Raw genomic sequence first — 18,379 nt, 5'->3', positions numbered from 1 at the left:
GTGTCATAAATACTGGTTAGAGGACAAGTGGCTGGAGAGCAGTACTTGTGAAAGGGATCTTGGGTTACTGATTAACTGTAGGCTAAACATGAGTCAGCAGTGTGACACAGTGGTCTAGAGGGCAAACAACACCCTTAGTTGCATAGCCAGAAGCATGGCTTCTAGATTGAGAGAGGTATTACTAGCACTCTATACGACTCTGGTGCGCTCGCAACTGGAGTATTGTGTTTAGTTCTGGGCCCATCATTACAGGAAGGATATACTCGTAGCCAGGTTAGAGTCAGTGCAGCGTAGGGCCCAAGGATGGTGGCTGGATTCCAGGGAAAGCCATAAGAGGTGAGACTGAAGGAACTGGTCTTTTCAGCCTGGAGTAGAGGAGACCCCGAGGGAATCTGTTGGCAACATATAGGTACGTGAGGGGGTGTCACACAGAGGTGGGTAGAGACCTGTTCTCCCCTGCAGAGGAAGGTGGAACACGCTCCAATGGAGCCAAGCTCAAGGAACCAAGGTTCAATTTGGATGCCAGGAAGTACTTCCTGACAGTTAGGGTCCCAAGGGTATGGAACAGGCTTCCACGGTAGGTGGTTGAGGCCCCATCGGTGAGGGTGTTCAAGGATAGAATAGACATGCACATGGTAGGCATGTTGTGAGAGGAGCTGGCTAAAGCCAGGAGTCAGACTAGATGGCCCAGGAGGTCCCTTCTGACTCTCTCTGTTTCTGTGTTTCAGATATTCAGCTGTAACTCAATTTAGATTATGTTTGCTTTCAGCACTGGGTATGACTAACCCTGCCAATTCTGAGTATGCATGCTTAACAAAGGAGGTAATATCTTTGACAGCTTTGAATGAAATGAACACACATTTTTTAATCATAGTCAATCAATAAATAGGAAACGGACAATCTCCTCCTATTATATTGTTATAAATGACTGATGCATGAAGTAAGGTCTCACAACCATGTAGTTCTAGTTTGCAATGTTACTTCATTTGAGATCAGTACTGTCCTTTGCGTCTTCCTTGCACCAAAGAAAAAAAACAGAATTTTGTTAAAAGAATTCTACGTACCCTTGTCATATAGTCAAACTCTGTAATAAATTAAGTCATGGTTTTTCAGGGCCATGGTAGTTCCATGCCCACCACCATAAAAATGAAACACACACACACACACACACACAGAGGGAGTGAGAACTTGGTTGTGGAAGATTAGCATGTTTTGTCTGAGTAGTACAGCTGAGTACTCCAGCTGCTAACTCTTGGATGCAACACTATAGTAACATCTTTATTTGTTGAGCCAAATATCTCCCATCTTGTAATTGTGGCTTTGATCCCCTTGTCCTTGGCATTTGTCTGCATTAAATTTAATCCTTTTGGTTTCAGCACAGCACTCCAACCTACCATGACCTCTCTGAATTTTATTTCCTTGCTTGTTTTATTATATCTGTTTGAAAGCCACCCACTAGCATCACACTTTCTTTCTTTCTTTCTTTCTTTCTTTCTTTCTTTCTTTCTTTCTTTCTTTCTCTTTCTTTCTTTCTCTCTCTCTCTCTCTCTCTCTCTCTCTCTCTCTCTCTCTTTCTTTCTTTCCTTTTTTTCTTTCTTTCTTTCTCTTTCTCTCTCTTTCTCTCTTTCTTTCCTTCTTTCCTTCCTTCCGTTAGCTATCCTAACCAATTTTATGCCATCTTCTGTTTGTTACCTCCAGTGCTTCCCCACTACTTCTTCCCTCTTGTTTCTTCCCCCAAATCATCATCATCATCCCCCCATTGAGGAGGAAAAGACAGAATAAGGGTATGTTGCTTTTTGACTGATATTGCTAGAAGCCCTCCATCAAGCAATACCCTGAGCTGACCTAGAAGCTCCTTTGTTACTCTTATCTTGGAGGATCCTAAAAATGAACATGCAAAACAAAAGTCACATGTAATAGAGACCTCCTCATTACCACAACTATCTAAGTTTTGGACATGTGAGTACCCAGTTTTCTGAATTCCATTGCCTCTCTTACCCAAATAACCATAGTGATGAATTAATGAACAATACTTTAGAAAAAAAGCCAAACAGGGGATAAATTTCATGATGAGAAAATAAACTCTTCACCCTTCAAAACAAAGCCCCATTTCCATGACTGGGAATAGGCTTTCATGCAGGGAAAAACTGTATCTGGGTCAAAGCTTGGGCAGGAAAGATTGCCATTGCTGTGGCTTGGCTTTCCGATATCATCTCAGACAATGCCAGCTGCGTACAGCCCCTTTAAGACACTGATTTCTAATTAGCATTAATTGGTTGGGTGCCACCTGTTTCTCATGTTTTATGGAGCTGTTTTCTGTTACCTTTTAATTAAAAAGTTATTTTTAATCTTATCTCATTGTTGTTTGTCACATTGGTTCCTCCTGCTTGCAGTCAGGAAATGGCAACAGGTACTGAGGCTCTGTCAGATACAGAGGCACAGTCCTCTCACTCTCAGACTAGAAGTCCTCAAGTTTCCGGTATATGTTCCCTCACTCAATTTGCCCCAGCCAAAAGCAGCTCAATAGTGTTCCAAATGCTGTTTGTAGGGATGGGAGGTGTTTTGATTCAGTTTGTGTGTGTTTTAGGAAGAACCAAGCAACATTTCCAAATTTGCTCATAAATGGAAAGAACTTAAGATCAATGAGGTAGAAAGAAAAAATAAATGGGTACAATTTAAGAACTGAGAAACCAAAACTGATTGAATTGGCCATCCAGGCTCAGGGATCTGAATGTTTAGCTTACTGATTCCTATATATTCAGCCATGTTTGTGGGACTGGATTGTACTCCAATCTGGCTTCAGGCCTGGTTATGGGACAGAAACTGCCTTGGTCACCCTGTATGATGACCTGTGCAGGGAGAGGGAAAGGGGGAGTGTGCCCCTGTTGGTTTTCCTGGACCTCTCAGTAGCTTTCAATACCATTGACCATGGTATCCTTCTGGATAGGCTGACTGAGTTGGAGATTGGAGGCAGTGCTTTGTTGGCCGATTCCAGAAGGTGGTGCTGGGGAATTATGGATCTGCACCATGGCAGTTATGCCATGGAGTTCTGCAGGGTTCCATTTTATCTCCCATGCTCTTTAACATCTACATGAAATCACTGGGGGAGGTCATTCAGAGGTTTGGGCTGCATAGTCATCAATACACTGATGACACCCAGCTCTACGTCTCTTTCACATCTAATCCAGGTGAGGCAGTGGCTGTCCTTAACCAGTGTCTGGCTGGAATGATGGACTGGATGAGGGCCAATAAATTGAGACTTAATCCAGACAAGGCGGAGATCCTGTTGGTAGGTGGTTCAACTCTCCAGGTAAATGATCTTTGCCTTGTTCTGGATGGGGTTGCCCTCCCCTTAAGGGACAGGGTGTGTAGTTTGGGAGTACTCCTCAACCCATAGGATCACAACCACAGTTTCTTGCATATGTTAACAGCCAGACAAGAAGACAACAGATGTGTCTCTTTATGCACAGCAAAGGTACAAAAGCTCTGGAGTCAAATGCAATTCTGGAAAAATTTTGGAGGACCACATTCCAATTTGCCAAAGGCAAAGGGACTGGCCTAGAATGCCAACAATACTAGCACATCTAGCTTAAACATGTTTATTGTCAGTAAATAAGTCTGAGGAGAAACAGAACAGGAAAGAAAATCTCCAAAAGCTGGGAAACCACAAAATGGAAAGGCAGTTTAGACATGGACACAGGCCTAAAGTTCTACATTCCTATATATCAAGTAGGGTCTGATTTTATGAGCATACAAGTGATATAGATGACTTATCCGTACTCATTCCATGAAGTTTCTCTGCAGGAACTTTTCTCCCAATGAACTAACTTCTGAGGCAGGGACTTATAACATCAGATTTGCATGTAAAGAGACAGATCTGCCTTGTCACATGACCTTAAGGAGTTTGGCTGCCACACACAGAAAGCAGTGGTGGGTTGGGCCAAAGTGAGAATTGGTTCTAAGTTGTCCTAAGTTACAAATGCAAGCCCATCTTTCTTTTTTAACTATAGATAGATGTGAAGTATGAGCCACACATACCATTTCAACTAAAGACAATGCTCATGTCACGTATAACTTATGAAATAATCCTCATTGAATTCATCATACAAAAAAGGTATCCAAAGTTTTCACACTATAATAAGATGATAGTCAGGATTTAACAATTGCCTGTTTGCTCTGTTTTTCATGCCTCTTTCCTTCCCTTTCAAACTAATATTTTAAGTGCTTAAAGCAGGGGTCCTCAAACTTTTTCACCAGGGGGCCAGTTGAAAGGTGCCGGTGCTGGGCACAGGCCAGAAAGGTGGTGCTGGTGGTGCACGCAGGCCGGCGAGGGGGCAGGGGCAGGGTTGGGGTGCGCAGGCACGGTGAGGTGAGTGAGACAAGGCACGGGCGCATGGGTGCACACGGTGAGGGAAGGGGAGGCACGCGTGGCGAGGCAGGTGCGCAAGGCAGTGGCTTGCTCACTTGGAGATTGTTTTCTCCGAGCGAGTCCAGAACAATCTTAGCACGAGCAAGCCACTGTCTTCCCGCACACGGGGTGAGGCACACACTTGGCAAGTTCAAAACCTCCGAGGTGGGCCAGATAACGGGCATGGTGGGCCAAATCCAGCCCACGGGCCATAGTTTGATGACCCATGGCTTAAAGAGTCACTTCCTCCTCTGTTCCTTAATATCAAAAGAGTCCTTTGGGCCAAAAAACAAAGGAATGCAGGAAGAATCAAAATGTCGCCATTGCATTTCTTATGGTGGAATCTGAGGCAGGTTTGCTCATGAGTGAGTCCCCCTAAGTTAAATATGACTTACTCTCTAAGAAGTAAGCTTCAGACTAAAGCCTGTTGTAGGGTTTTGAGCCTAGACATCTTCCTTCAAAGGAAAATCAAAAAGCTTGATGATATATCAGGATAAGGGAAGCCGGACAACTGGTGAAAGCCCAATGGCAGTAGTACAAAGGAAGGAGGAAGCCTTAAAGAGTCGCACAGTTGCATACAGATTTCACTGTCTGCAACATCTTTTCCATTGTATAGCTGTGGACAAAGCTTCAAAAATCAAGTCTCTGTTATTCCGGATGTTGTAGTCACTCAGTTTCACAAGTTTGTCAAAGTCCTTCTCTGAATAGGTGAAATTCATCAGATGATACGGTGAGTAATATCCAGAAAGGGGAACTGTACCTTCTGCCATCTCCATTTGACCACGTTCTAGCCCTACAAAATGAGAAAAAAAATCCTACCTTCATTAGTTGATTTGCAGGACTTCCTCGCTTGCTTGCACCCCATCGTTCTACCAATCAATGGTACTCAAGAGGCAACCAAGATTTGGGAGAATGTCTCATGCTAAGCGAGATTATACATTTATCTGTGGTCTGTTGTCATACTACCCATGTGTGCTATATGCCACAGAATAATTCCATAGATTAAAAAGCAAAATGTACCTGGTTCTTTAAATTTCTGGAACGTATCATTTACAAGTGGGAAATGAAGTACGATAGGGGCTTTTTTATTCTCCTCATCTACAAATAGGTAACATTCTCTAGGATTCTTCTTGTCTTCCTCACTCAATAAAATCTTCGGAAAAGGAATTCCCTGCTCCAAACAGTAATTTTTGGTCTGTTCAATTGACTATAACATAAAAAGAGAAGCTTATTTTACCTCCTAAAAATAAAGGCTGTCCGTTTTTTATTGATTTGTTTGGTTATTACATTTCTGCTCTGCCCAGTAACAGAAACTAATAAATGCTCAATTATGTAGCCACAAATGTTGGGGTATGGTTGCACCAAATGAAATAAAGAAAATAAATAATTTAAAAATAATGAATATGCATTTAACAGAATATGCACCTCAAATGCCTACAGCAGAGTGAGAGAGAGAATCAGCAGGAAAAATGAATAATCAAATCATCAGTTTTAAGAACAGTCCCCCCATGTGCCCCCAGATCTGTTCCAGAGGTTTTCCCAGCAGACCTGTGGGTGTACCAGGAGCTGCATCAAGAAGGAGGCACCTGTTCTGCCAGCTGTGTCCATTTTACTAGGGTACAATCCTATGTTTTGATATTCAGTTCCTTCTATAATCTTGGTTTTTATTCTGAAAGGTTTATATCCTTCGATTTTAAGTCTAAATGGGCACCTGCTGCTTAGAGTGGCCAGGTACAGAAGAGGACAGAGTGCTTGGACCTAAACAGTTCCACAGGAGGGAAAATTCTAGATGTTTTTCAATGTATTGAAATTTTAGTAATTTTATGGACATTAGTGTCACCTTGTCATGCTTTAGAATGACCTGTTAAATAATAATTAGTACTACTACTATGTTGTTTATATTTTGATGATGGCTTTCAATTTTTTGCTGTATTTCTAATGCTTTGTCTGACTATTTGGCAGCTTATAAAAATAAAATAATAAAATAAAATAAATTTTGTCAGGGCCATTATCATGCAAGTGTAAGGGAAGTGCTACCTGCTGAAATTCCCTTCTCTATGCAGTCTATATTAAAAGTACAGCGGCCTTTTCCTTCATTGCTTCTCGGCTGCTTAACTATCTCACTGTGTCATAACTAGCAGCATGATGCCTATTATGTAATGGGAGATAGCTTCTGATTGTGGCTGGTATTGATGAGTACAATATAAATAACGCGCAACTGTCTTGTTCTTCTTCTTCCCGCCCAACACCCTCTGTTTCCAAAGTGCTTATTACTACATGATGCATGATTCCTTTGATAGCTGCACCCTAAAAAATCATCAAAGGAGAAGGTTGAAGAACAGTGCTGTTGAAACGTGTGTGTTTTTTTTTTCCCTTGAATATCCCTTTAGACTAGTTCTGTAGCAAACCTCTAAACTGCTTTATTTTAACCTAGGGAAAGTTCAGGTCAGGGGTTTGCATGGAAGGCAACTTGTAAACTTTTAAAAAAATGTTGCAGAAAGCAGGCTTAACGCTGACCTGGAAAGGGTGATCCAGAGAGTAATCAAAGGATAAGATGACATCTACTTTCCTTTCCTTCCTCAAGAGAGGAGGACAACTGGTATTGATGAAATATGCTGCATCAACTAAGCAGATGCTGTCTTCTGATGGTGTCAGTCTATTAGGGATCTGGTCTAGTCGAGTATCTGAAATGTAAATTCAGTAATAAACAGCAATCTAATTTAATATGATTCAGTACTCCATATGTTTGACCCCTGAAGATCCCAAATATGTTTCAGGACAATGCTCCCAGAAGCCCTCGAAATAATAAATTGGTAAACATGTAAAGACAAACACAGACACTTTAATTCAGTGGCGACTTTGAAAAGAACTGACACCTTCACAAAACATGCTGCCATGAAGCAGTTAAGAACAGAGCTGCTGTTCAGGAAAGGAACTATTGAAAGAGCAAGGTTGGTTTAATGGAAAAATACATCGCATTTGAAAGCACAGGAAGAAGTTAGGAAAAAAGGTCATACGAGCTGCTTGTGATGGTTGATTGATTGATTGATTGATTGATTGATATCCTGCCTTTTTCCTACAAAGGGCTCAAAGCAGCTTACATCATTCACCTCCTCCATCTTATCCCCACAACAACAACCCTGAGAGGTAGGTTGGGCTGAGAGTCTGTGACTGGCCCAAAGTCACCCAGTTGGCTCCATGGCTGAGCGGGGACTAGAACCAGATCCTCTGACTCCAATCCCATGCTCTTAACCACTACACCACACTGGTTGAGGGTATGGTGCTTCCCTCTCTCTCCTCTCTCTCTCTCTCTCTACACACACACACACACACACATCAAATCACCATATTCCTAAAGCACTGAACAGTGCAAAGTATGCCACTGTCCCTCCTGAGCTAGGACTTTCACCTACATCTAAGGCCTTTAAGGACCCAGGCCATGGTTTCAGAGTCCAGACAGGATTCAGGGTTATTTCACATATTACATAAGAACATAAGAAAGGCCATGCTGGATCAGTCCAAAGGGTCCATCTAGTCCAATGCTCAGTACACATGGTAACAAACTAGTGCGCTCATGGTTGAGTTTATCAGAAACTAACATTGCAGCTAGTCCCAGCACAGTGATGGATTTTCCTGTCTATAGACATGCCTGTAAATGTATGTTTATCATATTCATACTTCTTATGCATATTTAGAAAATCTTATGCTCCATCTAAGAGAAATGGAATGAAGAGATAGGGCTACACAAGGTATTTATTGTGGACTCAGAAATTTGTGGGGCATTTTCACAAGGTTGTCTTCTTCCAGAGGTCCTCCTGCATTTTCCAGCTTTTGGGGCATTTTTTAAGAGTGAAAAATGCCTGGTATGAAATTTAAAAGTGGGACAAACCAGAACAAAAGTATTGAGTATTGCCACAAATCCACAATGCTGCAGCTGCTTTGTGCTTTATTTATTTACTTCATGGTTTATTTCTAGACTACATAGGAAGGTTAAAAAATACAAAAGCCAGGAGAAAGAAACCATGTAAAGGATTCATGTTTCCTCCTGTAACGAAAATGGAAGAGCCAAGCTATGGGTTAAAGCCCCCATGTGACGAAGCATTTCAGCCCTGAATCTCTGTCATGAGAGAAGGTGGGAAGCAGGACTTTCCCAATGCAGTTAAATTTTTCAGATAGACTCTCAGACCCAGCTTTGGGAGATGCTGGGTTTGTAGATATTTAAGAATGTAAAAGTTAATGTTTTAGGCATGGGTATTTGAAAGCAAAAGCCACAATGATATTCTAATTACTAAGAAACCCTACCTTCTTTTCTAATTAAATTGCGAGAATTGTAAAGAATGGAAGGGGGGTTTGTAGCATCACTACAAAAAGCAACAAACTGCTTGAAAAGTCAGTGAGAGACTATTGGGAATGGGATAACGGGAAGCAATTACCTTTCCACATAGAAAACTGGCTCTTCTGACAGTAGTCTTTATGCATATGGAACCCTTTAAGGAAGTTGTTAATGTGATGGTGCAATGGACGATCAGTTAAAATGTCACTTATGATCTGAAAGAGCTTCCCATCAGAGCACATCCAAGAGTTACCCAAGCAAGTAGAGCTTTTCTGTGGAGTATAATTTCTCTCTGTACAAGAGAAATGAGAAAAGGAAAAAATTATAAAAGAAGTCTTGTTACTATGCCATGACACTTCACCTGAAGGACTGTGCTCAGTTTTGGACACCACACCTCAAGAAGGATTTGGTTAAATTGGAATAGGTACACTGGAGGACACTGAATAGCCTCAGGGGTGGAGAAAACAAGTCCTACGAGGGAAGGTGGAATGAGCTGAGTATATTTAGCCTAGACAAGTCTGAAGGGGTCATGATAGCTGAAAGGTTGTCATAGGTGTGTTCTCGGCAGCCCGGGAAAAGCTACTGGTTACAAGATTTTGTTTGAACATTGAAGAGAAACACGTTGACAGTAAGAGCTGTTCATCAGTACAGCTCACTACCAATTGGGGAGGAGGCTTTCCCGTGATGGAGGCTCTCAGACAGAGGCGAGGGAGGCATCAGCTGAGGAAGGTCTAGCTCTTGCTTTCCTGCACAAAGCCAGGGCTGGGACTAAATAGCATTCATGTTCCCCTCCAACTCTACTGCTCTATAGTAGGGAGGCACCAATATGAGTTCTGGGAACTACTCTCACTCTCTCACAATCTCTCTCTGTCTCACACACACACACCACAGTGTGGGTGTTGAAAAAATAATAGTGCCACATAAAAGCCATGGAGCACTAAAAAGATCAAACAGAGATTGCAAACAAGCTAAATTTGACCCTTTGGCAATCTAGATACCTTTAAAAAACTCACAATTTGGGGGTGACAGCTGCGGCAGCAGGGAATGGTATGGGTATTACCCCCTGTTCTATAATCATCTAATTAAGCCAGCATGAACATGCTAATTCAAGAATAGTGAATAGTCAATTGCATTATTTGTCTCTATGCAGCTCTGGGTTCCTTAGAGCAGATGTAGATCACTGAAGAATAGCAGCAGAGTAGAAAGAACGTTCTGATCAGTATTGCTTACGGCACGCATGAAATAACCTCATTTTGGTACTTCCTTTGCACTCCTTCCTCAGGATTCCCATCCATTCCTTCCCCTAGAATATCTCAAAGCAGGCCTTCCGCTATCTCAGCAGAGATCCAGGCTCGGAGGCCTCTTGAGCAAGGCGCCCTCAATGCCCCCCTTCCACACAGAACTTGCCTTCCCACCACCACATCAGCCTTCTGCATTTGCCCCAGCCTCTTCCTCATCCTAACCCTTTTCAACCCATAAGCAGCGAGCCAGTCAGCAACTGGGCCCTGGCATCTCCTCCTCTACAAGTTTTTCTACCACTTTCTGCTTCAGCACCTGCAAGTTTTTCTGGTTGTGTTTTATGCAAAAAAAGGGCTGTGGGGTTTGTTTGGTGGGTTGCAAAATGGCCAGCAAACAAGTGGCTTAATGCTATTTGCACAAAATACACCAAAGTCATTTACACAAGTTATTTGTTGCCAGTTTGCAAATATTCTCTTGATGGTTTGAAAACAGCGTGCAAGTGGCAGTCTACAGATAAAAGTTTGGGGCAGGGGGAAATCTTTGATCTATCCTGCTTCCAATCACCAGATTAGCAAAACAGCAGGAAATCTGGTGAACTCGAGTGAGCCAAATACCGTTGTTTTGGTACAACCCTATCACAAGCCTCTTATTCCAGCTTCCCAGGTAATGTTTATTTCCTCACTCTAAAAACACAGAAAAAGTTACAAAACACAGAAGAGGCCCTGGAGGGTGCTGACATCATGTGAGTAAAGCATCACAAGTGCACACGCACAAAAAATGCCTCAAGTAAAGAAGCTCATAGATTTGTATTTAATCCACCCACAGAGAACAGTCCTGTGCTACGTGTAAACATTTACAATTCTTAAAAAACATGTAGACCATGGCTGTGAATACGTACATGCAGCCTTACACCACTGCCAGGGATATTTATGAGAGCATGCTTGTTTCGCTATCATTCCAACTTCTTTTTTTAAGCCAACAAAATATTCCTACCAATATTCCATATTTTGCTTCGGATAAGTTTCTGCCATGATTCATCTGTACTGCTCAGGTTATTCCAGATATCAAGCAGATTCACACCAAGGATGTTGCTCCATAATGCTGCAAAGCAAAACATGTTGCATCACTCATCCCAGAGTTTCATATGAATGAACTATCTCTTGTCTACCCCACCCCCATTGCCAACTGATAACTCCTACCAATGATAGAGTTGATTGTCAAGGTGCAGACAACACCGCAATCATGAAGCAAGCCCTAGGCAAATCACCCAGGAAAATCAGTCCATATTTGCACAGCATATGTATGTATGTATGTATTTATTTATTTATTTGGAATACTTATATGCCGCCCCATTCGCAAAAGCCTCGGGGTGGCTTCCAATACAAATAAATAGCTATACAAATACATTAAAAAAAACTGGAAACATCCCGGCATAAATATAAAATCAATAAATAAATTCAACAATTAAAATAACATTTAAATAAAAAGGTCTTCGCCTGGCACTGAAAAACAAATAACGACAGCGCCAGGCGGACCTCTCTGGGCACCGCATTCCATAGGTGGGGTGCCACCACAGAGAAGGCCCTCCTCCGGGTACTCACCCTCCTAATATCTTTCACGGAGGGTTCCCAGAGAAGGGCCTCTGCAGCCGATCTCAAGGGATGGGAGGGCAGATATGGACGCAAGCGTTCCTTTAGATGACTCATCATGGTAGGTAATGAGTTATTGTGACATGGAAACCCAGTTTCTGAGAACTAAAACCATGCCTCCAGATGAGTTTTTTTATACATACACACACATTATGCATTTCCATTGCCTTACCAACGTGCATAGGTAATGGAGGTCTTAAGAAAAAAATATCATTTAAAGTGATGTCTGATTTAACTCTAATACACACAGGAAATCCAAATACTGTCATTATCTATTTGCAGCTCTCCTGAGTTTCCCACTGCTTTTTTCACCTTTTTTCTTAAGGAGGAAAAAATCCCAAATTGTTGCACAATTTCTTTTGAGTCTTAACGCCAGGAGCACCATCTGGAAGTATCCGTAGATGGAGAATGCTATTACAGTCTGTTTCCTCGAAATCCTGGTAATTAACTAGCAACTCTTATTCGATAATCTTATTTCTGTCTATTACAAACCCATTCCACAATATGATATTTGAAATCATTTCATGTCAAGTATCATATTCTTGAGACAATTACCTTCTAAATAACAAATCCGGGACTCTGGGTTTTTCTTCATTAGCTGCCCCATGAAGAATTCGCTTCCAAAATCCTCTGCATGAATGAATGCACCATATTTCAGCAAACCAACTTCATAAGGAGAAAATTCACACCATTCTGTGAAAAGAGTATTAACATGCATGTTATCTAACTGTGGAAACAAGCATGATAACATAAAAATCCTGCTAGGCCATATTTTTTATTTTATTAAATTTGCCACACTAATATCACCATCCTTATTCCAAGGAGCTTGGAGTGGCATACACAATTTTAGATGTATAGCTTGCAAATATCTGATGGAGGTAATTATTTCTGTACTCATTAATTCTCACAGTAACCTGTAGGTCTGTCTATTGTTACTTTTGATTTTTTGATAAGAAATGAAATGGGCAGAGGAGAATTGCTGCAGTACAGATATTTATTTATTTATTAAACTTTGTATGCTGCATATTGTGCCATAGCATCTCTAGGCAGCTCACAATCAAAATTAAAACTATTATAAAACTAATTATACAACTAAAAACATCACAACCCCTAAAATCCATAAAACAACTTCAATTAAAATACAGATAAAATATGAACAAAGGCTCCAGGGCACATATAGCTGGAACTGTTGCTCAAGATTAGCAGCACCACAGTCTACAAAGAAGGCTCTGGTTATACCCACACACTTATCCCCACTCCCATTGATTTCCTTAAGTGGTACCAAAACATCTCAGAAAATGCCTGAGATTTTTTTCCTTTTCTCACACCTGCACCCTAGAAAAAGGTTTTTTCTACATATTCTGTACCTCATTTTGGTTTTGTTTGTTTGTTTGAGAAGGAAAAAGCACAGCTCTATGCCCATGCCACTGTTAATGGTGGGCCCCACACCAAGAACCTAGAGATTTGTTCCTTCTGGAAAAATTCAATAAAATGGCCCCACCAGTTTCTATGCTACATACAAGTTCTCCTAAAGTCAATTAATCTCTGTTCAAACTACAAAACAATCAAATTCAGGCCAAATTCCCTAAAGATGAGGTAAACTGAGGATGTTTTGAAATCTCCCTCATGGAGCTTAAAAGAACCTTACATCTGCCCACATTGTTGGATGCAGAAAGATTACCTCAGGAAAACAGGTAAAGAAGAATAACTATCATTTCCACCCATTCTTCTGTACTGTAGTTACAATTTCACTAGAATTACCTTTGAAATCAAAAGTAGAGATATGGTTTTCTTTCACACTGAGGGCTAAATAAAGGGGTAGGGGATTCTGCCCTTGACTCACAGCTTGCTGCTGATCGGAGAGTTTACAATTGTTCACCTAATAAGGGAAAAGAAATTAATGATCTGAAAAACAGAGAGAAAGTAAAAAAAAAACAAAACCTCATAGCTAAACAGACTGTATTGCTAGGGAATGACTGAAGCTGAATTGTGTTTACTCTTCCTAAAGTGTTTTCAAACTTATTATCTGGTTTTGACCATCTATTTCCATCTTGCCACTGCTTTCTAGGAGGGGTGTGTGTGTGTGTGTGTGTGTGTGTGTGTGCACTCGCGCGCGCGTGTGGAATATCAGACTAAAGAGAGAAGAATACAGAAGGAAGAAGGAGAAAGAAAGGATAATTTTGATCTAACCTGGATAACTAAAAATTAAATAACATAAGTATCCCTCCCAAAATGTTATTTATTCATTCATTCTATTTATATCCTGCCTTTATTCTTTCAAGGAACTCAAGCTGGCTTACATAATTTTCCTCCTTTCAATGTTATCCCCACAACAACAACCCTGTGGGGTAGGTTGGGCTGAGAGTCTGTGACTGGCCCAAAGTCACCCAGTGAGCTCCATGGCTGTGTGGGGAGTAAAACTCAGATCTCTTTAGTCCCAGTCCCTGACGCTGTCTCTGATTTGAGGATATTTTCTATCCAGCCTTGAAAACCAATTGAAATACCCCTCCCCAAATATGTGTCAGATCATCTGAGAAGTGTAAAAGCTGAAGAATAATGGGGTTCCAACATGCACAGGAGGAAAATGCGGATTAAGTCAGTTCCTATTGGAATTTACAGAAGTTTAATTCCTCAGGCATCACTATTTGACTATTACTGAATAAATTTGTTTGTATTCAGAGAAAGGAAATTTTAAAACAGCCTGAGAGGTTACCTCATCTTTAGGAAATCCATATATTTGTTTGCGTGTTTTATTTATTTTGTAAGTTAAATATTTGTAAGTTATTACATATTTAAAGAAGGAAGAAAGTGTTCCAACAGTTACATACCCTATCATGCAAGATATTGTCAAGAGCCATAGCCCATAAAGTATTAAAAGATGTAGAGATGCCCTCCTTAGCATTCTGGCTCAGCTCCTTTTGATAACTCCTCAGATGCTCCAGAGAGAAGGTGTCCATCTTGTTTTTTGACATGTGCCTCCTTGCCTCACGGATCGGCCTTTCCAAATCTTTTTGGGACCAACTGGAATCTTCATACAAATTTGACATGGCCCTAGACAAAGGGTTATAATCATTTTTAAAAATCAAAAGAAGCACATGACAATAACACACACTTCATTGCAAAGGAACCATATTTGCTTTGCTGAGACCTTGTTTCAGTGTTATACACAACCAGGGACAATGGAACTATGAATGAGCCATGCTTCTGTTTAACAAATTTGCACTGTGATGCTTGAAGTGGCATGCATGGCTCTGAAACACGTGCTCTGGGTGATCATGCAACTATTACTAAAATGTTACACCAGGACTACAAAAGGCAGAAGTTCAGCCAGACATTTCCGGTTTCCCCATTTCTGACCGTGCTATTCTAAAGATAATTTGGAATAACATATCAGAATCTGTCATAGACTGAGCATGGACATTCTTTATTCTACTTCCATTCCTGACAAAACATTGCTCAGGAAGAGTAGATTATGCATGGATACTTTTCTATGCTCCTTATGGATACCTTTTCTTGTTTCAGCTATCAACTCCAGGATTCCCTCCCCATTTCATGCTTGTCATCTCACCAAGTGGAGCCTGAGGTGCCACTAATGTAAGTTACACTGTCCAGAAGACCCAGCTTCTTGAGTCCTGAGAGCTGCCCATAAAGAGATGTCATTGCTCGGCATCCGCCTCCAGTTGCCATGACTGCCATTACTGGAATCTGTAAAAAAATATGCATGGCTGTGAATACATGCATTGGCACTTTCCCATGGCAGAGTATCAACTGGGACTGCTCTTCTCCACAACACTAACTGCCGGGAGATGAGCGAACCAGCATAATAAATAGCACCTCTGTTGAAAAACAGCATTAATTCCCATTCTGTTGCCACTCTGCCAGAGATAGCTGCTTTGATCACACTACTGCCTCCAAAAACCCTTCCACAGGTTCTTTGGCTGATGCTGGAAGGAAGAAGAGATGCTGTGTTGAGGTCTAAACCCATATACAAATGATGCTCATAGTAGGCTGTATCCAGTGGAAGGCGTTTTGTGCAAAAGGACCTTTCTCTTCCCCTTCGCTCCACTGCAGCTCTCCATTCCCTTAAAAGCCTTTTCCTAAAAGCCTTCCCCAGATGGTCAGGAGGATCGTGAACAGTGGTGGCTGTACCATACAGGGCTGTGGTGAGAAGAGGTGTTACCCAAATTTGAGCAGATGGTAACTTGCACCAGGCCTTTACTCACACAAACTGTGTGCATTGTGAGCCCCCATAGCCAGGCTGCAGTGCAGCTGTGTTGATCCATATCAACAACTTTGTTATGATAGTTCTCTTCTTCCACCAGGAGCAGGTATTTTCCAAAAATAATAGGTCTTACCTACAGAATGAACAAAACACTGCAAAAAGCATTACATTGCAAAGGATTTTTTTGGGAGGGAAGGAATCATCTTCCGCTCCTCACACTACCTGTGAGGATTGCAGCTAAATTCAGTGCTTAGGGAATTTTGAGGGGATGGCAGGTAAGTTCAGTGTCCCTGCTAGTAAAAAAGTGTTGGTGCTGCATCCCGTCAGGCTCTGGCTCCACTACATCCCTGCCCAAGTGGCCACAGGATACAATCCAGTGACGTGAGAGACATTCGTCAGCAGAAGATAAAGCAGAAATAGGAAAGGTGTAGCAATTAACAAACTCACAACACTTAAATGCTCTCTTCATTATCCAAATATGATGGAAGGATTTTGATATACAAAAGCCTAAGCAGTATTGGCTTGACACCATCATCCTCTCAAACTCTATCACTTCAATAAACAGACACTCACCATTTGCAACAAAACATAATATGCAACTCTTCCTGGGTATCACATTGAGGTGGGGAATACAGGGAATCGTATCTGAATGTTTCCCATATTAAAAACAACTCTGCTAACAGAAGCTAGATGAAGCTTCAGGAGAAAGTGTTCTAAGTTAGGGGTTCTAGTCATAATTTCCATTCTGCACGGCATTTGAAGAAAAAGAGCTAGACAAAATAATTGAGTAGGAAAGCAGTGGTTTACAGCAGAAAAGCTTTAAATTATCTTTAGCATACATCTTCCTCTGTTTCTTCTTTTTCTCTATATTGTTCCAGATTTGTTTTGCTTTCTTAAATCAATGGGTCTGCATATGACACAGCTAGAAAAAGATGCATGCTTCATGACTTGATGGACCTAAGCTGCGGCCTTCTTCACTTCTAAACGTGCCTTCTCTTCCTCTTTGTCCCATATCCTGCACACTCATACCTCATGGTCTAGTAGATCATCCTGGAGCTGAAGGACACGTTTCAGAGCAGCAGCAACCACCTGCTTTCGTCTGCGCAGAAAAGCCTTCTCCTCCCCACATAGATCGAATCCCAGACGCACACTGCAGTGTTTCAAACTGTAACATACGCAAAGAGCTTGAACGGCACTTCATCCAGTGACTACCGGCTTACTGGTCACATCAAGAGATCCCTTGTTCCTTTGCCTGTTCTCCGAGTGCTTTCAGTCATGCCAGAAATGCAAGAGGAACAGGAAGCCCAAACTGCTTTGCACTTCCTGTCAACATGTATTTTCATCATGTCAGAAACAGCACTAACTTACTTTCTTCTCCTCTTGGGACATGTGAAGGCACATTGTCAGGTGCATGTATTCTTTTTAAATTATTGTTACCTTTCTATCCCACCTTTCTTCCATCACGGAGCTCAAGATGGCTACATACAATTCCCAGCTGGTCTCCCCTCCAAGCGTTAACCAAATCCAGGCCCATGTGGCTTCAGCATGGTGCCTGCCTCATGTGCCTCCAGGCCATAATCTCAGACCCTTTGTCCATCCTGTCTGGGTCATCTCACTCCTTTTACTGCTGGCACAGCTGGTAAAGGTTATCAAGTACATGTTGTGGTAAATTTATAGCTACGTTTGCAGTAGGTTCTCAGCACCCATGCCTATGCATGAAAGAACCACTGTAAAGCTTTCCAAAGACCTCCAGGCCCCAAGTAGAGCAGGGAGCAGGAATGTCTATATATTTGGACTGCAGTTCCTATGATCCCTCACTATTAGCTACATTGGCTAGAGCTGATGGGATTTATAGTGCACAAACACACTCACTGGCATTAAAGTAGATAATATTTTTAAATTAACCCTCAAAAAGCAAACAACTCACATCTACAAAAGAAAAGAGAAAAGAGAATTATCAAAACTAACTGAACTCTTATCCATGACACTCTAGTTATCTATGTACACAATTTCTTTCATGCGGGAGCATTCTGACATGCAATCTGTCATTGATTTGGTGTGGCATGGGAAAAGTTTGACTGTGTGATATATAAACTGGTCTTCAGATTTTTTTTTGCTCTCTCTGCTGCATAAGAAGTCATTGCTGTTACACTACTGTAAAAAATGAACTTGCAAGTTTACAACGGGATTGGACAAATTCACGGAAAAGAAGTTTACATCTTTCTAGAATTTGCTGACCAAACCCGGAGGTCCTGCACAATGCTTAACCATGAAATCCTATCGTAGCACTGACAGACAATGTGTGCCATTCCTCACCACTGGGTATGCTGGCTATGGATGATGGGAAATGCAGGCCAAAACCTCTGAACACCAACACGTTGTCCATCTCTGCACTATTGAATCTGGAACATGGATCTAGTCCACCTGTGTATTTATTTAGTCTTTAGCATTTGTGTTTTAGCCCTTCATCTCAGATATTTAGCCTTTTTATATCTGGATTTTTAAAATCATTTAGGTGCCATAAAGTT

The 18,379-nt window shown here is 41.4% G+C and overlaps 1 protein-coding gene across 3 annotated transcripts in view; it reads right to left on the bottom strand.

The window, feature by feature from the left end:
- Positions 1 to 342: 342 nt before the first annotated feature.
- The window catches only part of LOC123026808 (cytosolic phospholipase A2 delta-like), a 28,426-nt gene continuing 10,389 nt past the window's right edge, over positions 343 to 18,379 (bottom strand). The window contains exons 5-15 of one of the 3 annotated variants that reach the window (XR_006415386.1): positions 16,881 to 17,016; positions 15,198 to 15,334; positions 14,458 to 14,680; positions 13,391 to 13,508; positions 12,185 to 12,322; positions 10,974 to 11,081; positions 8,842 to 9,033; positions 6,926 to 7,092; positions 5,429 to 5,615; positions 4,804 to 5,201; positions 343 to 392 (exon numbers count right to left, since the gene is read on the bottom strand). Coding sequence is in view for 2 of the 3 variants with exons in the window: in XM_044436852.1 (XP_044292787.1) it covers positions 4,993 to 5,201; positions 5,429 to 5,615; positions 6,926 to 7,092; positions 8,842 to 9,033; positions 10,974 to 11,081; positions 12,185 to 12,322; positions 13,391 to 13,508; positions 14,458 to 14,680; positions 15,198 to 15,334; positions 16,881 to 17,016 (1,615 nt within the window). In the remaining variant the exon portion in view is untranslated. Of the gene's footprint in view, positions 393 to 4,241; positions 5,202 to 5,428; positions 5,616 to 6,925; positions 7,093 to 8,841; positions 9,034 to 10,973; positions 11,082 to 12,184; positions 12,323 to 13,390; positions 13,509 to 14,457; positions 14,681 to 15,197; positions 15,335 to 16,880; positions 17,017 to 18,379 lie in introns of those variants that run through there. The other 2 variants (XM_044436852.1, XM_044436853.1) reach the window with 2 other exon arrangements.

Source organism: Varanus komodoensis, unplaced genomic scaffold (genome assembly GCF_004798865.1).
Source record: "Varanus komodoensis strain SLA01 unplaced genomic scaffold, ASM479886v1 scaffold3, whole genome shotgun sequence".
Taxonomy (NCBI): domain Eukaryota; kingdom Metazoa; phylum Chordata; class Lepidosauria; order Squamata; family Varanidae; genus Varanus; species Varanus komodoensis.
The sequence above is the reverse complement of the archived record's forward strand: the minus strand, read 5'-3'. Positions and strand labels throughout refer to the sequence as shown.